At 38.8% G+C, this 19,522-nt stretch overlaps 1 protein-coding gene across 2 annotated transcripts in view; it reads left to right on the forward strand.

Moving 5' to 3' along the window:
• PPP1R1C (protein phosphatase 1, regulatory (inhibitor) subunit 1C) overlaps positions 1-19,522 on the forward strand; it is a 108,828-nt gene that overhangs the window by 61,168 nt on the left and 28,138 nt on the right. The window contains exon 4 of one of the 2 annotated variants that reach the window (XM_014546515.1): positions 1,319-1,390. In XM_014546515.1, coding sequence (XP_014402001.1) covers positions 1,319-1,390 — 72 coding nt within the window. The remainder of the gene's footprint in view (positions 1-1,318; positions 1,391-19,522) is intronic. The other variant, XM_005857654.2, reaches the window with a different exon arrangement.

The raw sequence follows: 19,522 nt of genomic DNA on the forward strand, positions 1-19,522 counted from the left end.
TGTTTTTGCATCAGGTAAATACCAACATTGTGATAATACTTTAAGAACAATTAAGCTTTAGTATGTACCAGGAAAGATGTCTCAATTTCTATTTTCAACTTTGTGAAACAGTTTCTAGGTGTGTGTTTTTTTAAGACTGTACATTATGTTCTTTCTAATATACATGACAAGTGTAGAATAATTCCCCAAAAGTATCTTGTAACTATTTATACTTGAGTTTTTCAAAGCAAAAATAATTGCTCCAGACACTAAAAATTCTACATTTTACATATTAAGATACAAATTGACACACTATTAAAAAGGAGTCAGACATAGTCTGATTTGAGTATAGACCACATATATATTATTATAATAAATAATAATATATATATATATACATACCCAGCATGGATATGAACTGTGCAGATCCATTTGTATGTGGATTTTCTTCAATGAATACAGATGACACTTCCAACCCACGGGTTTTGCATACACAGATTCAACCAACTGCAGGTTGCAAACAGGATTTTCTCATTCTCAAGCCAATTTCCCAACTCCAGATTCCCCACCCTGAATCAAAAATACTTTTTTCCTTAAGTGGTTGGTTTAATCTGCTCATCTGAAAGGCTAATTACAGGTAAGTTTGGGGCAGTCAAGTCAACTGGGTGGGGCCTTCGGTGTCCATAACCCCTGCATTGTTCAAGAGTCGTCTGAGAGAAAATAATCCTGACCCAATATGCTTAGGTAAGAGTGTCATACAGAAGTTTTGTTAGAAAAGAATTTATCTTTTGAACATAGAAAAAAAAATTATCTTAACATTGTAATTCCAAGTAAATGTAGATATTAGATTGAGCTTATGAATTCCAGAGGGTTATAGATTGACTGGTATTACTGACCAACGCCTTATTATTCCACCAGAACCATTTGACAATCCTAGGAGCAGGATAATCATCCCATGGACATAGCTTTTGGAGTATATTTTGTCCTGGCACTTATGTTTTTCTTTCAAATGGAAAGGATTAGTGTCTCTTTTTCTCTTTCTTTTAGAAATAAAATCATGTTACTAGATGAAAAAATAAAAGGCAATTTTAAGACTGCAATGGACGAAGAGTTTTATGGTAAAATATACCCCATAGCTTCATATGTTTTTTTAAGACTGTAATATCATTGAACATGTCTATAATTTCTCACTGATTAGAGTTCTCATTGATTAAATTTCCTGAGGAGGGAAATCAGAAAGCTCTTTGAAATGCAGCACAGTGTTTATTTCCCGCACAGGGCTGATGGCATTGTCTTTTTATCCACATACAAGACTTTTACTTTTTCTCTTTGTCCACAGTCACAGAACGCATCTCCTAAGCAGAGGAAGCAGAGCGTGTACACAGCACCCACCATGAAAGGTACTGTGCAGGTACTGTTTCGGGTTGTGCGAGTGTTGAGTTCACAGCTCGCAGGCCGTCTGCTCTCAAGGACCGTATGCTTGATAATGACCTAGATCTCGCCTCAGCTCTACAACTCAGTAATGTGAATTTTAGTAAGATGCTTCACCTACTGAAAACTTGGTTTCATCAAGATAAAATAGGTGGTTGAAGCAGGGATAACTAGAGATGTCTTAGAATCTGCCTGGAAATTCAGATTTTCCAAAATAATGACAAAGGTCTTTCTTTAACCCTTCCTCACATATTTTTCTGAAAGGTATTTTCCCAGAATCCCTAATTACTCTTACCAGTATTGGAAGATGAGTGTCATTTTTTTTTCTTGGCTTAAACAAAGTAGAACTTTGGTCAGATTTAATGTAGAGTGCTGCCTCCTTGCCTTGTGTCGGGAGCAGTGCTAAGAAACCCAATCAGACAGCTATTAGCTGAACATATAACAGCTGTTGGAATAACAACTAAGAATGCTAACTCAGATTCTGGCGTTTCCCCAGAATTTCTCCCTAAAATTGGAACTGCTAAAAGAACAACTAAGTGTATCAGAATTTTGACCAACAGCAATTCCAGGAAAGGCTTCTTTTATTTCTCACACCAAAATGTTCCTGACATAAGGCAGAATGTGTCCAGTCCAGTAGCTCATGTTCCAGTCTGGCCTGGAGCCGTTGGCCCAAGGGGTCGTCATGTCACCTCCAGCTCGGTTTCAGCCACAGCAGAAGCCAGCGAGCATCTTCCCCAGGAGCCTGGAGAGACGTCTAAATTGAGAGTGAAATTTTCCACTCTGTATTCTCTCTAGATTTGAGGCCTTTTCAGGGAGGTGGGATATAAATGGACACATTAAGAGCTACTTTTCAGTAAACTTCCTTCCTGTGCTGCTATAAAACACTATGTTTGCTTGTTTGCGAGACTGCAGTGAGCCGTTGGCCCAGGGGGTCGTCATGTCATCTCCAGCTCAGTTTCAGCCACAGCAGAAGCCAGCAAGCATCTTCCCCAGGAGCCTGGAGAGACGTCTAAATTGAGAGTGAAATTTTCCACTCTGTATTCTCTCTAGATTTGAGGCCTTTTCAGGGAGGTGGGATATAAATGGACACATTAAGAGCTACTTTTCAGTAAACTTCCTTCCTGTGCTGCTATAAAACACTATGTTTGCTTGTTTGCGAGACTGCAGTAAATAACACAACCATCAGCATTGTAGTTTAGGCCGGAGTAATTATTGAGAGGATCAGGCATTCCTCTCTGATGATAAATGTATCGTTTTTGAGATATTTTCTCTAATGTAAGTCATCTTGTACTTTTAAGACATATCAGTTTTGACATGAATGGGCCACACTGAAAGATATATGTTCACTCATTTAATGATTTCCTCTGTTCTATTTTTGGTTAGCTTAACTAAATAAAGTAATACTGTTCTCATGTCCTCAGAGAATAATAGCATTATTTTTAAAGAGAAATCTTAAAACCAAGGCCCCAAGGGCTAGTGGTTTTTATTATATTTAGTTCTCAAATATCATAAGAATGTGGGATCCAAACATTTAGGAAATTTAGTTATAGTGCACATTCTTACTTATAATTTTACTGCTATCAAGCACTCCAGGATGGTCATTCAATATTAGTCATTTTTGGTCATGAGTTAAAGGCTTGAGAAAGCACCGTAATTCTTTTAAGAGATTATGAGGGTGTTATTACAAACCACTTAGCTAGATCCTCATTTATAACTAGTAAATACCTAGGTAAGTTTCCTGCTTCTGATAAAAGAAAAGAGAAAGCTAAATCTACATGTTTTATTCAGTCTACCTGTCCCTAAGAACTAGAAATAAATATTCCAAGATAAAATTAAGCAATAAGAAACTTTAATAAGAAAGATGAATTAGCAAAGGAAATGTTATTGAGATGCTAAATACAATAGTACAATTGCCCTGAGTGTATAATTCTTCAAATTGCATTGGAACATGCAATTATTGAGGGTAAAAGCATTTTCTGGGAGAGCAAAGCAGCAACAGATACGATGAAGAGTTCTGAAAAAGAATCACCCTGACAAAAAGGCCATCTGGGGCTTCATGAAGGACTCAGTGAGTAAGCTGCTTAGTAAAACAAAACAAAAACAAATAGCAAGGCTCCTTTATCCTCCTCTCTTATTAGGTTGTGAAGAGTTACTGGGGCCCTGGCTAGTTTGGCTCAGTGGATAGAGCATCGACCTGTGAACTGAGAGGTCCCGGGTTTGATTCCAGTCAAGGGCACATGCCCGGGTTGCAGGCTCGATCCGTTGGGGGCATGCGGGAGGCAGCTGATCAACGATTCTCTCTCATCATTGATGTTCCTATCTCTCTCTTCCTCTCCCTTCCTCTCTGAAATCAATAATAATAAAAAAGTTACTGGGTACAGATGCCAAAGTGGAAGGAGGAGAGGGATACTACTAATCCCACCTATGCACAATTTCAAGTAATGCATACACAAGCTAGTCTTCTAGCTCTTGCATTCATTTTTTTTTTTTAGTTGCTATGTTACTTATGGCTCCACCAGGTTTCAGGAAACAGACCTGGCCAGGCTACCTCCTATAATTAGAGTTTCATATGAAGGTACAGCAGGGGGAGGAGGGAAATAGAGCAGAGGAAACCATTTTAACAGGCACACTCTCAGGACTGATATGCTGATGACTCCCAAATTTATATTTGCAATCCTGACATATTTCCTGAACTTCAGACCCCCATTTCCAACTAGCTACCAAATGTCTCCATTTGAATGTTATTAAGTTTCTCAAATTTAAGATGTCCAAAACCAGTCATTGGCTCTTTTTTTTTTTGTTTTTTCCCTTCTCAATAAATTGTATTTGGCTGCTGAGAATGAAAACCTTTGTGTAACCCTTGACTCCATTCCTTTATCCAACCAGTTGTCTACACTTGTTAGTTCTAATTTCATAATGCATTCCTTACCTGACTGCTTTCTATATTTTCTAATGCTTCTACTCTGTGCAAGGCACCATTCTTTCTTGCCTGGGCTTCTGGAGTAGCCTTCTTACTGGTCTCCCTGACTTCTCTCTTGCTCCTCTACCACCTCCAAATAGAAGCCGGAGTAATTCCTCTAACTCACAAATGTGATCATGCCATCCCCTTGATCAAAATCCTCAATGGCTTCCTGTTACATTCAGAATAAAGTTAAGGCTTCAACCATGGCTTACAAGTCCCTGAATGAGTTGCAGTGGCCTCCCTCTTTGACCTTATCTTATTTCCCACTATCCCTTGTTTGTTCGTGTCCAACATTATGGACTATTTTGCTGTGAAACATTTCAACAGACTTGCATTTAAAAGCATTTGTACTTCTCATTTTTTCGTCCTGAAATGCTCTTTATCTATTGTGGCTCAGCTAATGTTACCTTCTCAGGAGGCCTTCCTTTCCTGAAAATTGCCCCTTCTACCATCACTATCTATGTCCTTACATACTGCCTTATTTTTTTCCCATAGCACTCAATTTGATGTACCTAGAATGAGATGTCTATGACAATAGTTTTGTTCATTTAAATATGCCTAGTACCTAGAACAGTGCCAGGCACATAGTAGGTACTCAATAAATACTTGTTGAATAAAAAAGCTGCAATGAACTGGGGAATCTAGCCACATTGTCATCTGATCAGAAGCAGGTGTCTCTTGACCTTTGTCCTACTAATTATCACACCTGTGACTCTGCTTTTGTTTCTCCTTGCTTCTCTCTCTGCCTGATTCTCCCTTAACTTTTGTGTTTCTCCTTATCCATATGCTTTTGTTTTTCCTGGTATACTTTTTCCCACTCCCCTTTCCTCTGGTCAGGATAAAATCTGATTTGGTAAATTAGTTACCCTCCAAAATGATGCAACATTGGGCTGGATTCTTAAGAAAGATCATCTTACAGACCACTGGGACAATCATGTGGTTGCCTTTGGCTAGGACCTGGTTCCTGGATCAATTAGTTAATGGCCAAGGTGGCAGCATAATATGATACAAACATGGAAATGTAAATAGAAGGATCTAGATATAGCTTTCCTTTTCCAGGGTGTTTCATGGTTTGTGTAGCACATTCACTCCTAGAAAGTAATAACAGGTCTAATATTCAGTCTGGCCATCTTTCTAGTCATAAATTTGTAGGCACTCAAGGTTGTCAGAAAGCTTAAAGTTTAACTAGTGCAACTATTTAGTGATAACTGAATATTTCCACCACATTTAACCTTGGGATATTAAGTTGGCTAACTCTCTTGAAGATTCTAATATATTAGTCCTGGGGTGGAGTCAGATAATCAAATGTTTAAAGTGATTCTGCAGCAACAAATCTAAAGATTGATGGAACTCATATATCCAATCACCTACTTAACAGGTGTTTCTTGTGTCAGACATAGATATCCCATAGAGATCAAAGAAATCATAAGATCAAAATTAACATGTTCAAAACTGACCTTTTGATCTTCTCCAAGACAAATTGTTTTGTCCTCCACTGTTCGCCTTCTCAGGAAGTGGAGTTTTCACCTTCCTAGGTATATTCCTGGGTCTGGGGGTTTCAGTGACTCTCTCCAAGGTCTTGTGGATTGCACCCCATTAGTATCTCTTCATCTTTCCTCTTCTTTTATCCCCAGGGCAACCACCATATTTCAAGTCACAATCATCTCTTTGCCAGGATGTAATTGGTTACTCTCCATCTAGTCTTTCTCTTTTTGCCTCCCATTCATTTTCTACACTGTAGCCAATGTGAACTTTTAAAAAATCCTCACCCAAGGACGTTTTATTTATGAGAGAGAGAGAGAGAGAGAGAGCGAGAGAGAGAGAGAGAGAGAGAGGAGATAAATATCACTGGTTACCTGGACATGCCCCGACCAGTGATCAAATCCTCAACCTAGGTACGTACCCTGATCAGAATCAAACACATAACCTTTTGGTGCATGGGATGATGCTCCAACCCACTGAGCCACCAGGCCAGGGCCAAAATTCGCTTTTAACACACAAAAGTGCTTATGCTACTTTCCAGTTAAAACTCTTCAATAGCTCCCCATTGCCATCAGATAAAATCCCTGTTCCAGAGCAAAGTTTTCAAAGCTTACTGCCCCCACCCCCAAACACACACACACACACACACTAGATCACAGCTATATGGGCATTTTCCCAGCTGCTGAATGCACCAAGCTCTTTGCTCATTCAGGAAAGACTTGCACATTTCTCCCTTCACCTAGAATATTCACCCTTGTCTACTCCTTGTCATCATTCCTCAGTTGGCTAACTCCTACTCATTATTCAAGCCCTGTCCTTAAAGGCCAGTTCCCGAAAGGAGCTTTCCTTAACCCTCCGCTCTAAAGTCTATGCTTCTCTATCAGTAGTTACAACTCCCTTGAGTTCTTCCAAATATGCTTCTATTTCCAGTAATCACAGTGTGAAATTTTTTATTTAGTGTCTGTCGAGGCCAGTTCCCGAAAAGAGCTTTCCTTAACCCTCCATTCTAAAGTCTCTATAGCTATGCTTCTCTATCAGTAGTTACAATTCCCTTGAGTTCTTCCATTGCAAGTAATCACAGTGTGAAATTTTTTATTTAGTGTCTGTCTCTCCAGCTAGACCAGAAGTGACCTATGTGAGTGATCTATGTGGCAGCAGTGGCAATGTCTATTTTGTCCTCTATCTGCAGAAATTACATATGCTTGAGACACAGCCATTTTACAAATAGACTTTTAAATGAGTTTTTAAAAATATACTAACACTACTGTTGGCAAATGAATCATTTCCTTAGGAAAAGCACCTTGTCTCTAATCTGTCAGAAAGATCTTTTCTCTATTAAGTGACCTAGAAATTCCATCCCTTAAAACCAGAGGATATTGTGACACTCTTAGTAGATACGTTGCCGTATTTCAGATACCTTGCGCTGACCACATTTTTCATCTATAGGGATGAGTCATAAATGTCTAATGCATGTTACATAAGCAATGACAGAAGTTGAAGTTTGCATAGAAAATGACTCACTTCTCCATCACTCACTTTTCCATTAGAGTGCTTTATAATTATATAAGTAGAAAGTTCTGAAGATTATCAGAAAAATGATAGCTGACTACTGACTACCCATGTGCACTTCTCTGGTGTTTATGTGGTGGTCAGCCCTGTAATTTACAGAACAGCCAATTCAATTATTGTTGGATGGCTTGAGCCATGTTTTCAGAAAAGCAAAGTAGGTTTTAATCTTGGGACAGGAAATAACTGACTCATTTCCACCCCCATTCTGTGTTTATGTGTGTCTTACTGGAATGCAATTGCCTTCAAATTGAGGCAAGCAGAGCAAGTGCTATTGATTTAAAAGAAAATCTGAACATGAACCAAAGCAGCGGACTGAAAATGGCTTTGTATAGCAGGGCCTCTTCATATTGCATTACCACTGTTAATGCACAGCAAGTCAGCTTTTTTTTCTTGCACTTCTGAAAAATATTTTCCTCCTCTCATTCTTCATAATTTCTCTCATAGAATAATAGTTCAGCTACTTCAGTGTCCAGAGGTTGTTCTTAGAATGCTTGTGGCATTGCAATTTCTACATTTTTTTTCTTCAAGGATGGTTGTGATCTTAATATTTTTAATCTCCATTTAGCATCTTTTCATAATAAAGCAATAAATGGGAAGAAGAAATAGTAGCCCAGGCAGGGGGAAAAAGTCAAACTGGTCCAATAAGAAGTTGACTGGGGCAAGGATGTGAGCTGTAATGTTAACTGAAGGGTAGTCTTCAAACCAGGAAGGCTGTTGATCATAATAATTTCATGGGACCCGACATAAAAGGACATGGACTTTGGGGGACACGTGATCAGGGTTCAAACCTCAGCACCACCAACTTATTAACCGTTCTGCTTTAGCAAGTCAGTGAGTTTCACATGCCTCTCTTCTCTCATCAGAAAAAGGAGATGATACCTACCACTGCCGTGGGGACAAAATAAAGCAGTATGTGAGAAGAGAATGCTTAGACCAGGCATGCATTATGTGGGATATAATTTTGGAACGATTGGGTCCGGCACACCCCTCCTCCATTTCCACTGAGCCCGGCAGAATGGAGGGAGGAGCCTGGGGAAGCGATGAAGGAGGGATGAAAGGACTTGGAGGAGAATGAAATACCTGATGGAGCTTTGCTCTCATCCCAGTGGGAACTGAGAAGTCAGGGTTAGAGCGCCTGGTCCTAAGAAGCACGTGGATTACCAAGCCTGGCCACATGCACTCCACTCTTCTTTGCTCCAGTCTCAAGTGGATTTGTGGATTTCATCTTTTACCTTTCATTTCCTCTCAGACATGGTGTCCCTTACTTCTCAGCGAACTAACAGCCCTCTCAGAGGTGTTGATAGTTAAATAAATAAATCCTGTATTTCAAAAAAAGCTTAAGAACACACTGATGGTTAATGATGAATTTGGGGGTGCTAAAGAAGATCATACAACAAATACTTCTAGCCAGAGGGGTGAGCAGGGAATCATATCATATAAATTCAGCTTATAATGAAGCAATGTAAGTAGATTAATGATAATGATATCAAGTTGTGACCATTTCATTTTCTGATTTCAAGTCTCTTATAATTGTGACTTAAAAAGTATTCAAAAGGAATAGACCAGCCTGCTCTCATCACACCCTGCACATTAAACATCGAAGGCAGGGAGAGAAGGAGGCGACATCTTTGAGCTTGTCCGCCCTGCATTTCTTTTTTAAACGCCTCTGTCCCCCTGTGGGTGTTCTCCAGGAATTCATCACAGTTGCTTTTCTGAATCATGCTGTTTTGTTTGTGCTGGCTCTGTCTATTTACTGGGTAGGGTGGGGCTTATTTATGCAACTAGAGACACGTTTTAACAGATTTCTAGATAACAAGGAACATTCTAAATATATACAAGTCTTGTTTATTTTTTTAAAACCAAATATGCTTCTATTTCCAGATCTACTTCTTTCACTTCTGTCCAATTTCTTCCACTGAATTTTATGTTTGTCTTTCCTCCTAATTTTGAATGCAGAGGGCAGGGTCAGTCTGGAGACCTGATCTGCGAATGCACCTTCTTGAAAATCACTAAGATGTCCTTTTATTGGGAGATCCGCACTGAGAGCGAAGCAAGAGGAAAATGCCAAGTCTGAGTGGACACCATATTTTAATATCGTTTTCATAGATTCTTAGGCTGGAAGGTCTAAAGAATCTGAAGATGAATGAAATTGCAAACTTCAAATTTGGGACAAGAAACTTAATTTCCTGTAGTGCCATTTACATTTTGACAAGGAGACCACGCTTTGTTAATATAGTTCCATTCCCGTGTCTCTATATATTTACTTATTTCAAAATTAATCTTTTAAATTTTCAGCCCTCTGTATAAATAGTACACACCTTTGAAAATTGCCTCCTACCTTAGAAGCAGGGAAAGAGATGAACTTCTGCATTGGGTTTAAACAGCGTCTTTAGGCCTTTCCCAGATATGCACATGGTAAAATCCAGTTGTGTAAGCACGAATAATCTGCCACAAATCACATCTGAGCCTCCATGGTGTGTCAAGTGCTGCATTGGAGGGGTGTGGCCGCAGAGACGAAGAGTGGAGTCCCTGCCCCCTGGGAGACCCGCCTAGGAGACGCAACACTCAAACAGACAGGGAGAGCTCGCCATGAACCCTCGAATAAGGATGTGGCAGAGTTACCAGGGATGTGAGGAGGCACACTAGCCCTGGGGGACGGGAGGGTGGGGCCACTCTCAGATCACAGAGGGGGCAGTCATGTTTGCACATGTGTCCGCAGAGCACAATAAACCAGGTCGTGGAAAAGGGGGGAACTCGGCTCGCCATCTTCCAGCCTCCAGCTCACAGTAACGTGCAAAGCACTTAAGATGACACCGTAATGTAGACAGTCAGGTCCTGCGTGAATCATCGCAGAGGCCTCTGCTGCCCGGCAAAGTCTAAACAGGCCCCACTAATGGACCAGGCGGACGGCACTTTCCGAAGCATTTGCAAGTCCTTGTGCATTTGATGACATTTCAAAAGTTCTGGTTCGCAGCTTTGTCTTTGCTGTTAATCAGATTACTTTTAAAACAGCTCATGTTATACTTTTAAAAAAGAAACGTTATACTCTAGAACAGTTTTAGGTTTACAGGAAAATAACAATGATAGTACAGAGAGTTCCCACACCCCCTGCAGCCAGTTCCTCCTGGGAGTCTCCTGAGGATGGCACATTTGCCACAATTAAGAAACTGAGATGGATTCCTTATTATTAACTGAAGTCCGTAGCTTGGCCCTGTTTGTTTAGCTTTTGCCTTTTTCTGTGTTAGGACCCCCTCCAGGACCCACGTTACACTTAGCATCATGTCTCCTCAGGCTCCTCTCGGCTGTGCAGTTTCTCCTCTTTCCTTATTTTTGATGAACTTGACAGTTGTGTGTAGTGCTGGGCAGGTATTTTCTAGAATTTTCCTGTATTTGGATTTGTCTGATGATTTTTTCATAATCAGACTGAGGTTATGGGTTTTGGAGAGAAAGACTAGCTATAAAGTGACCTTTCCATCGCAGGATATGAAGGGCACGTACTGTCACATGACTTATTACTACTGATGTTGATCGCCTGGCTGAGGTGGTGTCTGTCAGGATTCTCTGTGATGAGGTTACTCTTTTCTGCCCCTTCCCATGCTGTGCTCTTAGGAAGGAAGTCACCATGTGTCACTCTCGCTTAAGGGGGAGGAATTGTGCACCCCCTCCTCTAAGGATATGTATCTACAAAAGTTATTTGGAATTCTGCACATTAATTTATTCAATCATTTACTTTTATTAGTTTAGACTCATGGATATTTATTTTACACTTTGGGTTTTAACTCAATGCTACTTTATTTCATTGCTCAAATAGTTCCAGCTTTGGCCATTGGGAGCTTTTTCTATTGACTCCTATGTCCCTTTGATATACTCATTATTACGGGTTTTTTGTTTATTTGTTTTAGCATATCCTTTATGGCACTAAAGGATACTTAAGGCTCATTTGCATATTTCCTGTCCCAATCTTAGACTCAGCCATTTCTTCAAGGGGCCTTCAAATTACAATTTTAACTTCTCTGTGAGTCACTTCACTGTAAAATATATGCTTGCATCAGCATATAGTTCCTTAAAATAGAAAAATCTATCTCTTGCTCTCCAGAAATGTAAGTGCATCATATCCATTAGTGCTTAGGAAGGTCAATGCTACACTATTAGCATGCTAAGATGTACACACTCCACTCTCATCAATGCTAATGGAGTTCCAGGAAGAAAAAACAATGGTTAAGAGCAGAATAGGCAGATGTTGTCTCTATGGGCTTGCCTTCCTATCTTTAATACAGTGTTCCCTGATGATTTCTGGGAGGAGATTTGTTTTGCCCCTTTATAGATGGAGAATTAGTAATAGGTATGCAGCTTTCTTGGAGATTGGCTATTTGCTTTACTTAAATCAGGGATTAGAAAAAGTAATGTTTATAACACCTTATACTTGTGTAGTGCTTCAACATATGCAATGTATTTTGTGTACTTTTTTTTACACAGAAAACCATTTAAAGTTAAATGGGATATTTTATTTCAGAGGACATTGAGGCTCAAGAAAAGCAGAGTTCCCATGTTAAACGTCGCTGTTGTTTACAAGGCTACATTTTCACATGAGCCTTTCTTTGCTTTTCTATTGGAATAGCAATAGGTTTCATTTTTTTCCTATTTACCCTTCTATGCTGTTTGCCCTTTAAAATCCAGAGATCCTTCAACCTTATAACTTCATGGAAAAGTTTTACAAGATATTTTATACCAAAGGTCCTACAAAATGCTTAGCACCTTTGTTTCTAATCATTTTTGTATATTAAACTGACATGATAGGTCCATATGTAATAACAATTTTGTACTCAATCCAAGCTTGACTTTAATCTTCTCTCTCTCTAACCACCTTCCCACTACCCTGACAGCTGAGCACACAAATCTGACCCTGTGTCTTTCTGTTTGACAGCACTCCCCATAGGCACCGATTCCTTCAGAATACGGCCCTGGAAACAATGTGCAAGGCTGTTCACAATCAGGGCCCCTCAAACCTGTCCCGCCTTACCTCCTGCCACAGCCTCTTTCTATCTCCTGATGTGGCAATGCCGAACTGTGTTTGGTTGAAAATAACACTTGTTTTCTAGCCTGCACATTTTTCCTATAGCTTTATTCACAGAGATGTCCTTTCTTTGTCCATCTTAATTCTAAATCCTTTGAGCTGTGCTACTTTGAGATTCAGAATGTATTATACATTCCTATTTGTGTTGTAAGGGAGGTAAGTAATTTTCCTTCTACCCTTCTAAATTCGCCTGGCTGGTCTAACTTAATCAAGTTAACAGGAGACAGATTAACAGAAGAAAATAACTAAATTTATTATATATGTACATGGGAGCCTAGAACGAGTCTGGCAGTTGGGGCGTATATGCCACCTTGAGCTAAGAAGAAGGGGGTGGGTGGGCTGTGGTTTGGAACTTCAAAAAGGAGGAGGGCAGTTTACATGCAGATGTTTCCTGGGCCATCTTAATAACGGGACACAGAGAGGACCTTGGTCCAATGGGCCTTGCTAGGTTCCTATTAAACCGTAGTGAACTCTGATGATATCTCCCTTCCTGGAGCAGGTCCTCTATCTAATTTCTCTTAGGCAGTTCGGGGGAAGGTCAAGGGTTTTCCTGAGTCTTTCATGTCTTGAAAATAATTTGCTTAAAATAATCAATATCCCAAAAGTCGTATTTTGGGGTGGAAAACTCTGCTTCCCCCACTCCTGAGTGCGTATCTGTAATCCCCTCTAGATAGACTGGACTCTGAGAAGTCAGGGCCAATGTCTCCTTTGTCTTCGAGGAGTTTTCTTGTTTTCCATTTGTATTGCAGAAGTCTCTTAGTAAATGCTGAATCAATGAGTGAATAATCTTTCTGATTTAAAAATGTAGATTTAATGGCTTAATTTTAGCCATATTGAAAAAATATATATAATTTTTCACTCACTCACTCACTCACTCACTCTACAAATATTTGTAAAATGCTTACTATCTGCCAGGTCATGTATTAGACTCTTTTAGTTTAAGATGAGATAAAATGCAGTCTTTGTCCATAGGAAAATTGTAGTCAAATGAAAAAGAAAGTTGTGTAAAAAAGCATACGATTAACATAGACAAGGATATTTGAATGCAGAGATGGAAATCACTAGCTCTCCTTGTCACAGATAGCGAAGACATTACAGAAGAAATAAGCACCTGTCCGTTGAAGGATGAGTAAGATTTTCAGAGAAGGCTGAAGGGTGAATTGCAAGTGAAGAGAGCTGAGCAGATGCAGAGGTGCAGACTGTGAAAGGGCACATGAATCCGGAACATGGCGAGGCTGGTGGGAGAGCCTGTAGGGAGAGAACACTGAACAGATGCTGGGGACTTGTCAACCGTCCTGTGTGTCGTGTGCTTAGTATTCAGGATTTTATCCAGAGCACTTTTGGGCAATTTTTAAGATGACTTTATATGCTACAGTGTCCTCTTGAATGATTCATAAATATGGGGTATGGAAAAGGGACAAATAAGTTGATTCGCAGAGTTAGTTTTTAAAGATTATTCTACCTTGGATTGTATTTGCCTCATTTCATTTGCCTGTTTCCAATGCTCTTATTTATAAAAGAATAACTGTTAGTGCCAACCTCATTTTTTTCCCTTTAATACATTTGGACTTTCTAAGTAATATTTATGACTTAGGAGAAGTTGAAATATTCATCATATTATCTTCCAAAATAAATGAAAGGAAATCCAATTAGAAATGTGTTACAATATATAAATGTCAAGATAAATTGAGAAATTGGTTTTCAGTGAGACAAATTTAAGATAGGATTACATTCTTTGCAAACTTGTTTTGGTCTATAAAACTTTTCTAAATAATTTCCCTTTTAAAACCTTATCTTCTTGTCTGAACCTCAAAATAAAGTTTGATTTACAGGACATTTTAAGAACAGTTTCATTAAGTGCTGTCTCAGTAGGTCCTCATGACAAAATACCCCACATTTCTGTTTCCAGAACAGGCTGCCCTCTTTCTGTGGCGTGATTATTATGGGATAATAAAGGTGTCAGCACTGCTGTCAATAGATATACAAATATTTATTAAACTCAAACTCTGGGCAAGGCTCTGAGCTGTTGTTATTTTACACAATGAACTATCAAGTTCTAAAACACCCTAGGTCAAATTTGAGGAAGGCTTACAAATTTGTGTTTTTTTTTGTTGTGTTTTTTTTTTTTCATAAAAAGACAAAATACCAAGTAGAAGTAAGAGTGCCCAAATATTCATTTCAAGAAATTACTAGGCCCCCAAGATAAAAATTACATGCTGAGCATTGCATTTATAGTCTGTATTCTACATCCCTTTCTTTTTGCTGTTATTCCCAAGGGAAGCCATCTATGCTTTCCTTCTCCCTCACAGCTATGCTGAAGCTACCTTTTTTTTTTTTAACAGAAATGTATTCACTTCACACTTGAACAACTTGCTAAAATACTTTTCTCAAAACGAAACTGAAAATTATCTCATTGACTTCCAACAAGGTGTCTTAGGACAAGGTTTTCACGTGTCCATCATTGTAACAGCCAAAGTACAGCAGGACTAAAATGGATACAGGTTAGAGAGCTGGAAATGGCGTCATCTTGCCTCTACACTTGAAGTTTTAGATCCAGCAGGACTAAAATGGACACAGGTTAGAGAGCTGGAAATGGCGTCATCTTGCCTCTTCTGAATCGGAGGCCATAGCTCCGTCTGTTAATAAATATTTAATTCTTAAAAGCTTATTGGTTCTCCTAGACCCTGGCTGTCCAGAGGCCAATGACAAAAAGGAATAAGCAGTGGTAGTAACAAGTAAAATGACTGCAGGAGATGTGAGAGCTGGCTGGCTGAGGGAAGGAGCAGAAACACTACGAATTTGTACTACATCACTGTTTACACAAAAGATAATCAAAACAATGACCCGACTCACTCAGAAAAAATGTTGTACAGTACTATTTTTATTATAATATGTATTTTAAAAGGCAGGAAAGTGAGAATATACAATAAAAGATGTACAATCCCACTTTTTTTAAGAGTTTCTACTCAGCGTGGTATGTACTGTACGTTACATGAAAATACAAGTGCTCATGGCCCCTAGTTCTTTTTTTTTCTTTCTGAGGCCTTGATGCACACTCTTATGACCTACAATGGCCACTCAGTGAGGGTGAGAAACGACAGGAAATCAACAGAGGTCTTGAGCTCAGTAACTCATAATCGGGTGTTCTAGTCACTCCAGGGCATTAGGAAGGCTATGCAAACAAACTTGACCTACTTAGCAATTTTGCCTAGGTCAACATGTCACCTCCTAAATGCAGGACACATTTCAGTTAAAATATTTCTCAGAAACGAAAAGTTAAAGACTAACTTCCAAGATTTCTTCCATTCTTCCCAAAGCATTTCACCTGAAAAGTTGAAAGGATCACCCTGAAACAATAGAGGGTTTTCTTTTTCTTTTGGAGTGGTGAATCTTGAGCCAAATTGCCAATGTCACAGTGATTCATTGTCATAGATAACCACATTGAAATCAATGAATAATTGGAATAATAAATCGTTCTTCCATACTATGTTACTTACAAAAATATTTCACTTAATTTTAAAATCTTGTTGACTGTTGACCCCATGAAAGATTCTATGTCCATTTAATTGAAATTATGAAGTCTAAGCATCCTAGTTCAGATTTGATGCATGTATTTGATGATCTTTATATTATTAGTTTTGCCTCTTAACTTACAGTAGTAGTTCAGTGAAAAGTAAATATATTTCATGTATTGAAAATTACCACTGGCTAATCATGCTTATGTTGTGTTAACAATAGGTCTCAATATAGATTTTTGTATGGCAAAAGAAAAAAGTTTTGAAAAGCGGTTAAAAATGTATTTTACGCCCAGCCAGCGTGGCTCAGTGGTTGAGCATCGACCTATGAACCAGGAGGTCATGGTTCAACTCCCAGTCAGGGCTCATGCACAGGTTGCAGGCTCAATCCTCAGTGTGGGGCGTGCAGGAGGCAGCCAATCAATGATTCTCTCTTATCATTGATGTTTCCATCTCTCTCTCCCTCTCCCTTCCTCTCTGAAATCAATAAAAAAATATTTTGAAAATGTATTTTACTTTTAAGTATATATATATATATACATATATATACACATATATATGTATATGTATATATACAATGAGTGTTATTTTATTTTTAGGTTTTAATTTTAATTCCACTATTTATTATTTTGGTGTTTGCCACAAAAGCTTTATCCTATTACTGTGGGTATTATTCTGGATATTTTGAGATAGTTCTTTGAAAAGTTCAAGGATTTTGAACTTCTAGAAGAACAGATCAAGAGGAGGAGTCCTCTCCTACCATCTGTTCATGTTTCTTTAAATCACAAGAAAAAGGTACCTGAGCCTACCTTTGATGTTACAGAATTAATAATATATGTAAAAATTAGGTCAGGGGAATGGAGGAAAGAAGTATTGGATCTGAGATTACCTATGCTGTTCCCCTTGCCTAGTTAAACTCTGATGATTAACAACGTTGATCAGAATTCTCCCAAATCTCCTAACCCTACCATTTCTCCTTCTCAGAATTTCTCCTCTAAACAATAAATTAATTAGTATGTGTATAATGATTTTTCTCCAAAATATTTTTCTATTGATCTTTTCCAATTATGTATACTTGTAATATCTTGCTTAGGCTATTTTCTTCAATGTTACATTTTTTCTACTATTAAGTTATTCAATTGGATTTTAAATAACGCACCTGTAAATCTTAGCATGGAGAAATATGGGAGAGAGATTTGTTTGTCAAAGATTCTTAGCCTATTGGATAATGTTGATCTGTACACACTCCTTTGTATCAATCTTACTCATCCTAATTTTTTACATATATCAGCATCCCTTGTTTTCCAGACAAGCATTTTAATCTGCTCCAATCGCTGAGATAAATATATTTTTCCACTGAATTATATAATTAGGCAATAGACCAGAGCAGATCCCATGGAGCCACTCCACTGTGCTCTGTGTAAACATGTCCCATTCTACCCCGGGGAATTGGCCAGTAGACCCCCCAGGAGCGTTCTGATCCTTTAAATAAACACACTATGCACGAGGAGGTGAGGGTGTTGTATTTTCTTCGTTGGCAGTGAAACCAGAAATAAGAGCTGCACATTCAGTGCTTATTACATCATTTTAAAACAAGCAGGTTGCCTGTGACCATATAGCTCCCTCTGCTGGTTCACAAAGTTAAAAGCGTGTAAGTGGAAATGTTCACGAACTAGGGCCTCCTAGGAGAAAAATGTGTCATTTTAGGTATGCAATGAGGAGAAGCTAAAGACATAAGCAACAGAGAGGCTTCTATTTTAATGTTTCTTAAGTTGTGAGCCACCTGACTCATTGTCTTCAACCATTTTACCGTTACGTATGCCTGTATTGTCTTATTTTTTACAATAAAAAGCAGGCGCTAGAACAATGAGCAGGGAATTTTTCTGAACAACTTCAACCAAAATAAGTTTCATGATTCTATCAGCTCCATAAGGCAGGGCATTATTCATAAGGGCATCAGCTTACCTGCCCTCCATCTACAAGGGGGGGTGGCAAATGAAAGATATAAAGAAGAGAATGTTTTTTTCAAACTGACCAATGAAAATCCTGCGCATCTCATCTTTATGGCATTAGTGACCATCTTCACTGGGTATAGCCAGGGCCGCTGAAAAAGAGGACAGGAGTCAGAGAAACGGCCTCGAATTCCAGCTCTGACAAACACCTGCATAACCTTCTTCAAGTTATTTATCTTCTCTGTTCTTCCCTTGTTCACATTTACAATTTGGACATAAAGTCCTCAGAGTTGTGAAGGTTAAATAAAGCAGTGTATGTGTAAGGCCTGGCCTGTGGCAGTTGGGTATTAGTTGTAGTTAACACTGTTCTTGAGGAATCTGGGTTTCTGCTCACGCCAACCAAGTGAGCTAAAGAGTATCAAGGAGAAACAACTTCCTTCTCAAAATTCTGAAAGTGTAACACATGTTCAATCATATAAAACATATAGTTTTTATTGAAAGAAATTACTATGATTTGACTTCACCATAGTTACACAATCTACAATCCAGTCATATGATAGGGAGACAAAATCAAATATATAGTTGACCCCGCAAAATTGTAGGTCCCAGAAACCCATTAAATTTGGTTTCAAAGAAACAAGATAAACAATATATTCTGATGAGAAGGATTTAGATAGTGGGTTGTAGATGTTGTTATAGATTATCATGTTGTTATAGATTATCACAGTAATTTTAGTTTATTAGGGTTTTATAACACAGTAAACAATGGTTTTATAATCAAATAGCTAGATAGGGAAAAGTGGTTTGAGCCTAATGTTTATGTATTTGAGGGACAGTTTGCCTCCAGGGAATGTCTTGCTGTCTCTAGTTCTATGTACACAGTCTAGCTCACTCTTTATTATCAGGTAATAAAAAAAATAATAGAGACAGTATAATAGTGGCTAAGTGCAAACAGCTGAAGCCAGAACATCTGGGTTTGAATTCTAACTCTCTTGACTGTCTGACCTTGAGAGAGTACATGGAATACTGCATCTGTACTTCACTTTCTTCACTTACAAAACAAGGCTATCAAAGTACACTTTTATCAGCTTCCTAGGACCCCCTTACTGAATGACCACAAACTTGATGGTTTAAAATAAGAAATTCATTTTCTCCCCGTTTGGAAGGCCAGAAGTCTGAAGTCAAGTTATCTGACGGGCCATGCTCTCCTCAAAAGCTCTGGGGAAAAGCCCTTCATGCCTTTCCCGGCTCTGGTGGCCCCAATGTTCCTTGGCAGGTGTAACACTGCCTCCATCTTCACATGGCCTGCCCACTGCGTCGCTGTGTGTCCTCTCCTATTCCTGTGAGGACACCGATCATTGGACGGAGGATACTGAATACCTATGACCTCATATTCATTACATCTGCAAAGACCCTATTTCTTTGTAACATAAGGTCACATTCTAAGGTTCCAAGTGGACATGAATATTAGGGGATCACTATTCAACCCCTCAGAGGGTAGTTTTGAGGATTAAATGAATTACTGGAATTAAAGCATAGAACAATGCCTGTCACAGGT

The sequence above is a fragment of the Myotis brandtii genome, unplaced genomic scaffold, assembly GCF_000412655.1.
Source record: "Myotis brandtii unplaced genomic scaffold, ASM41265v1 scaffold112, whole genome shotgun sequence".
Lineage (NCBI taxonomy): Eukaryota > Metazoa > Chordata > Mammalia > Chiroptera > Vespertilionidae > Myotis > Myotis brandtii.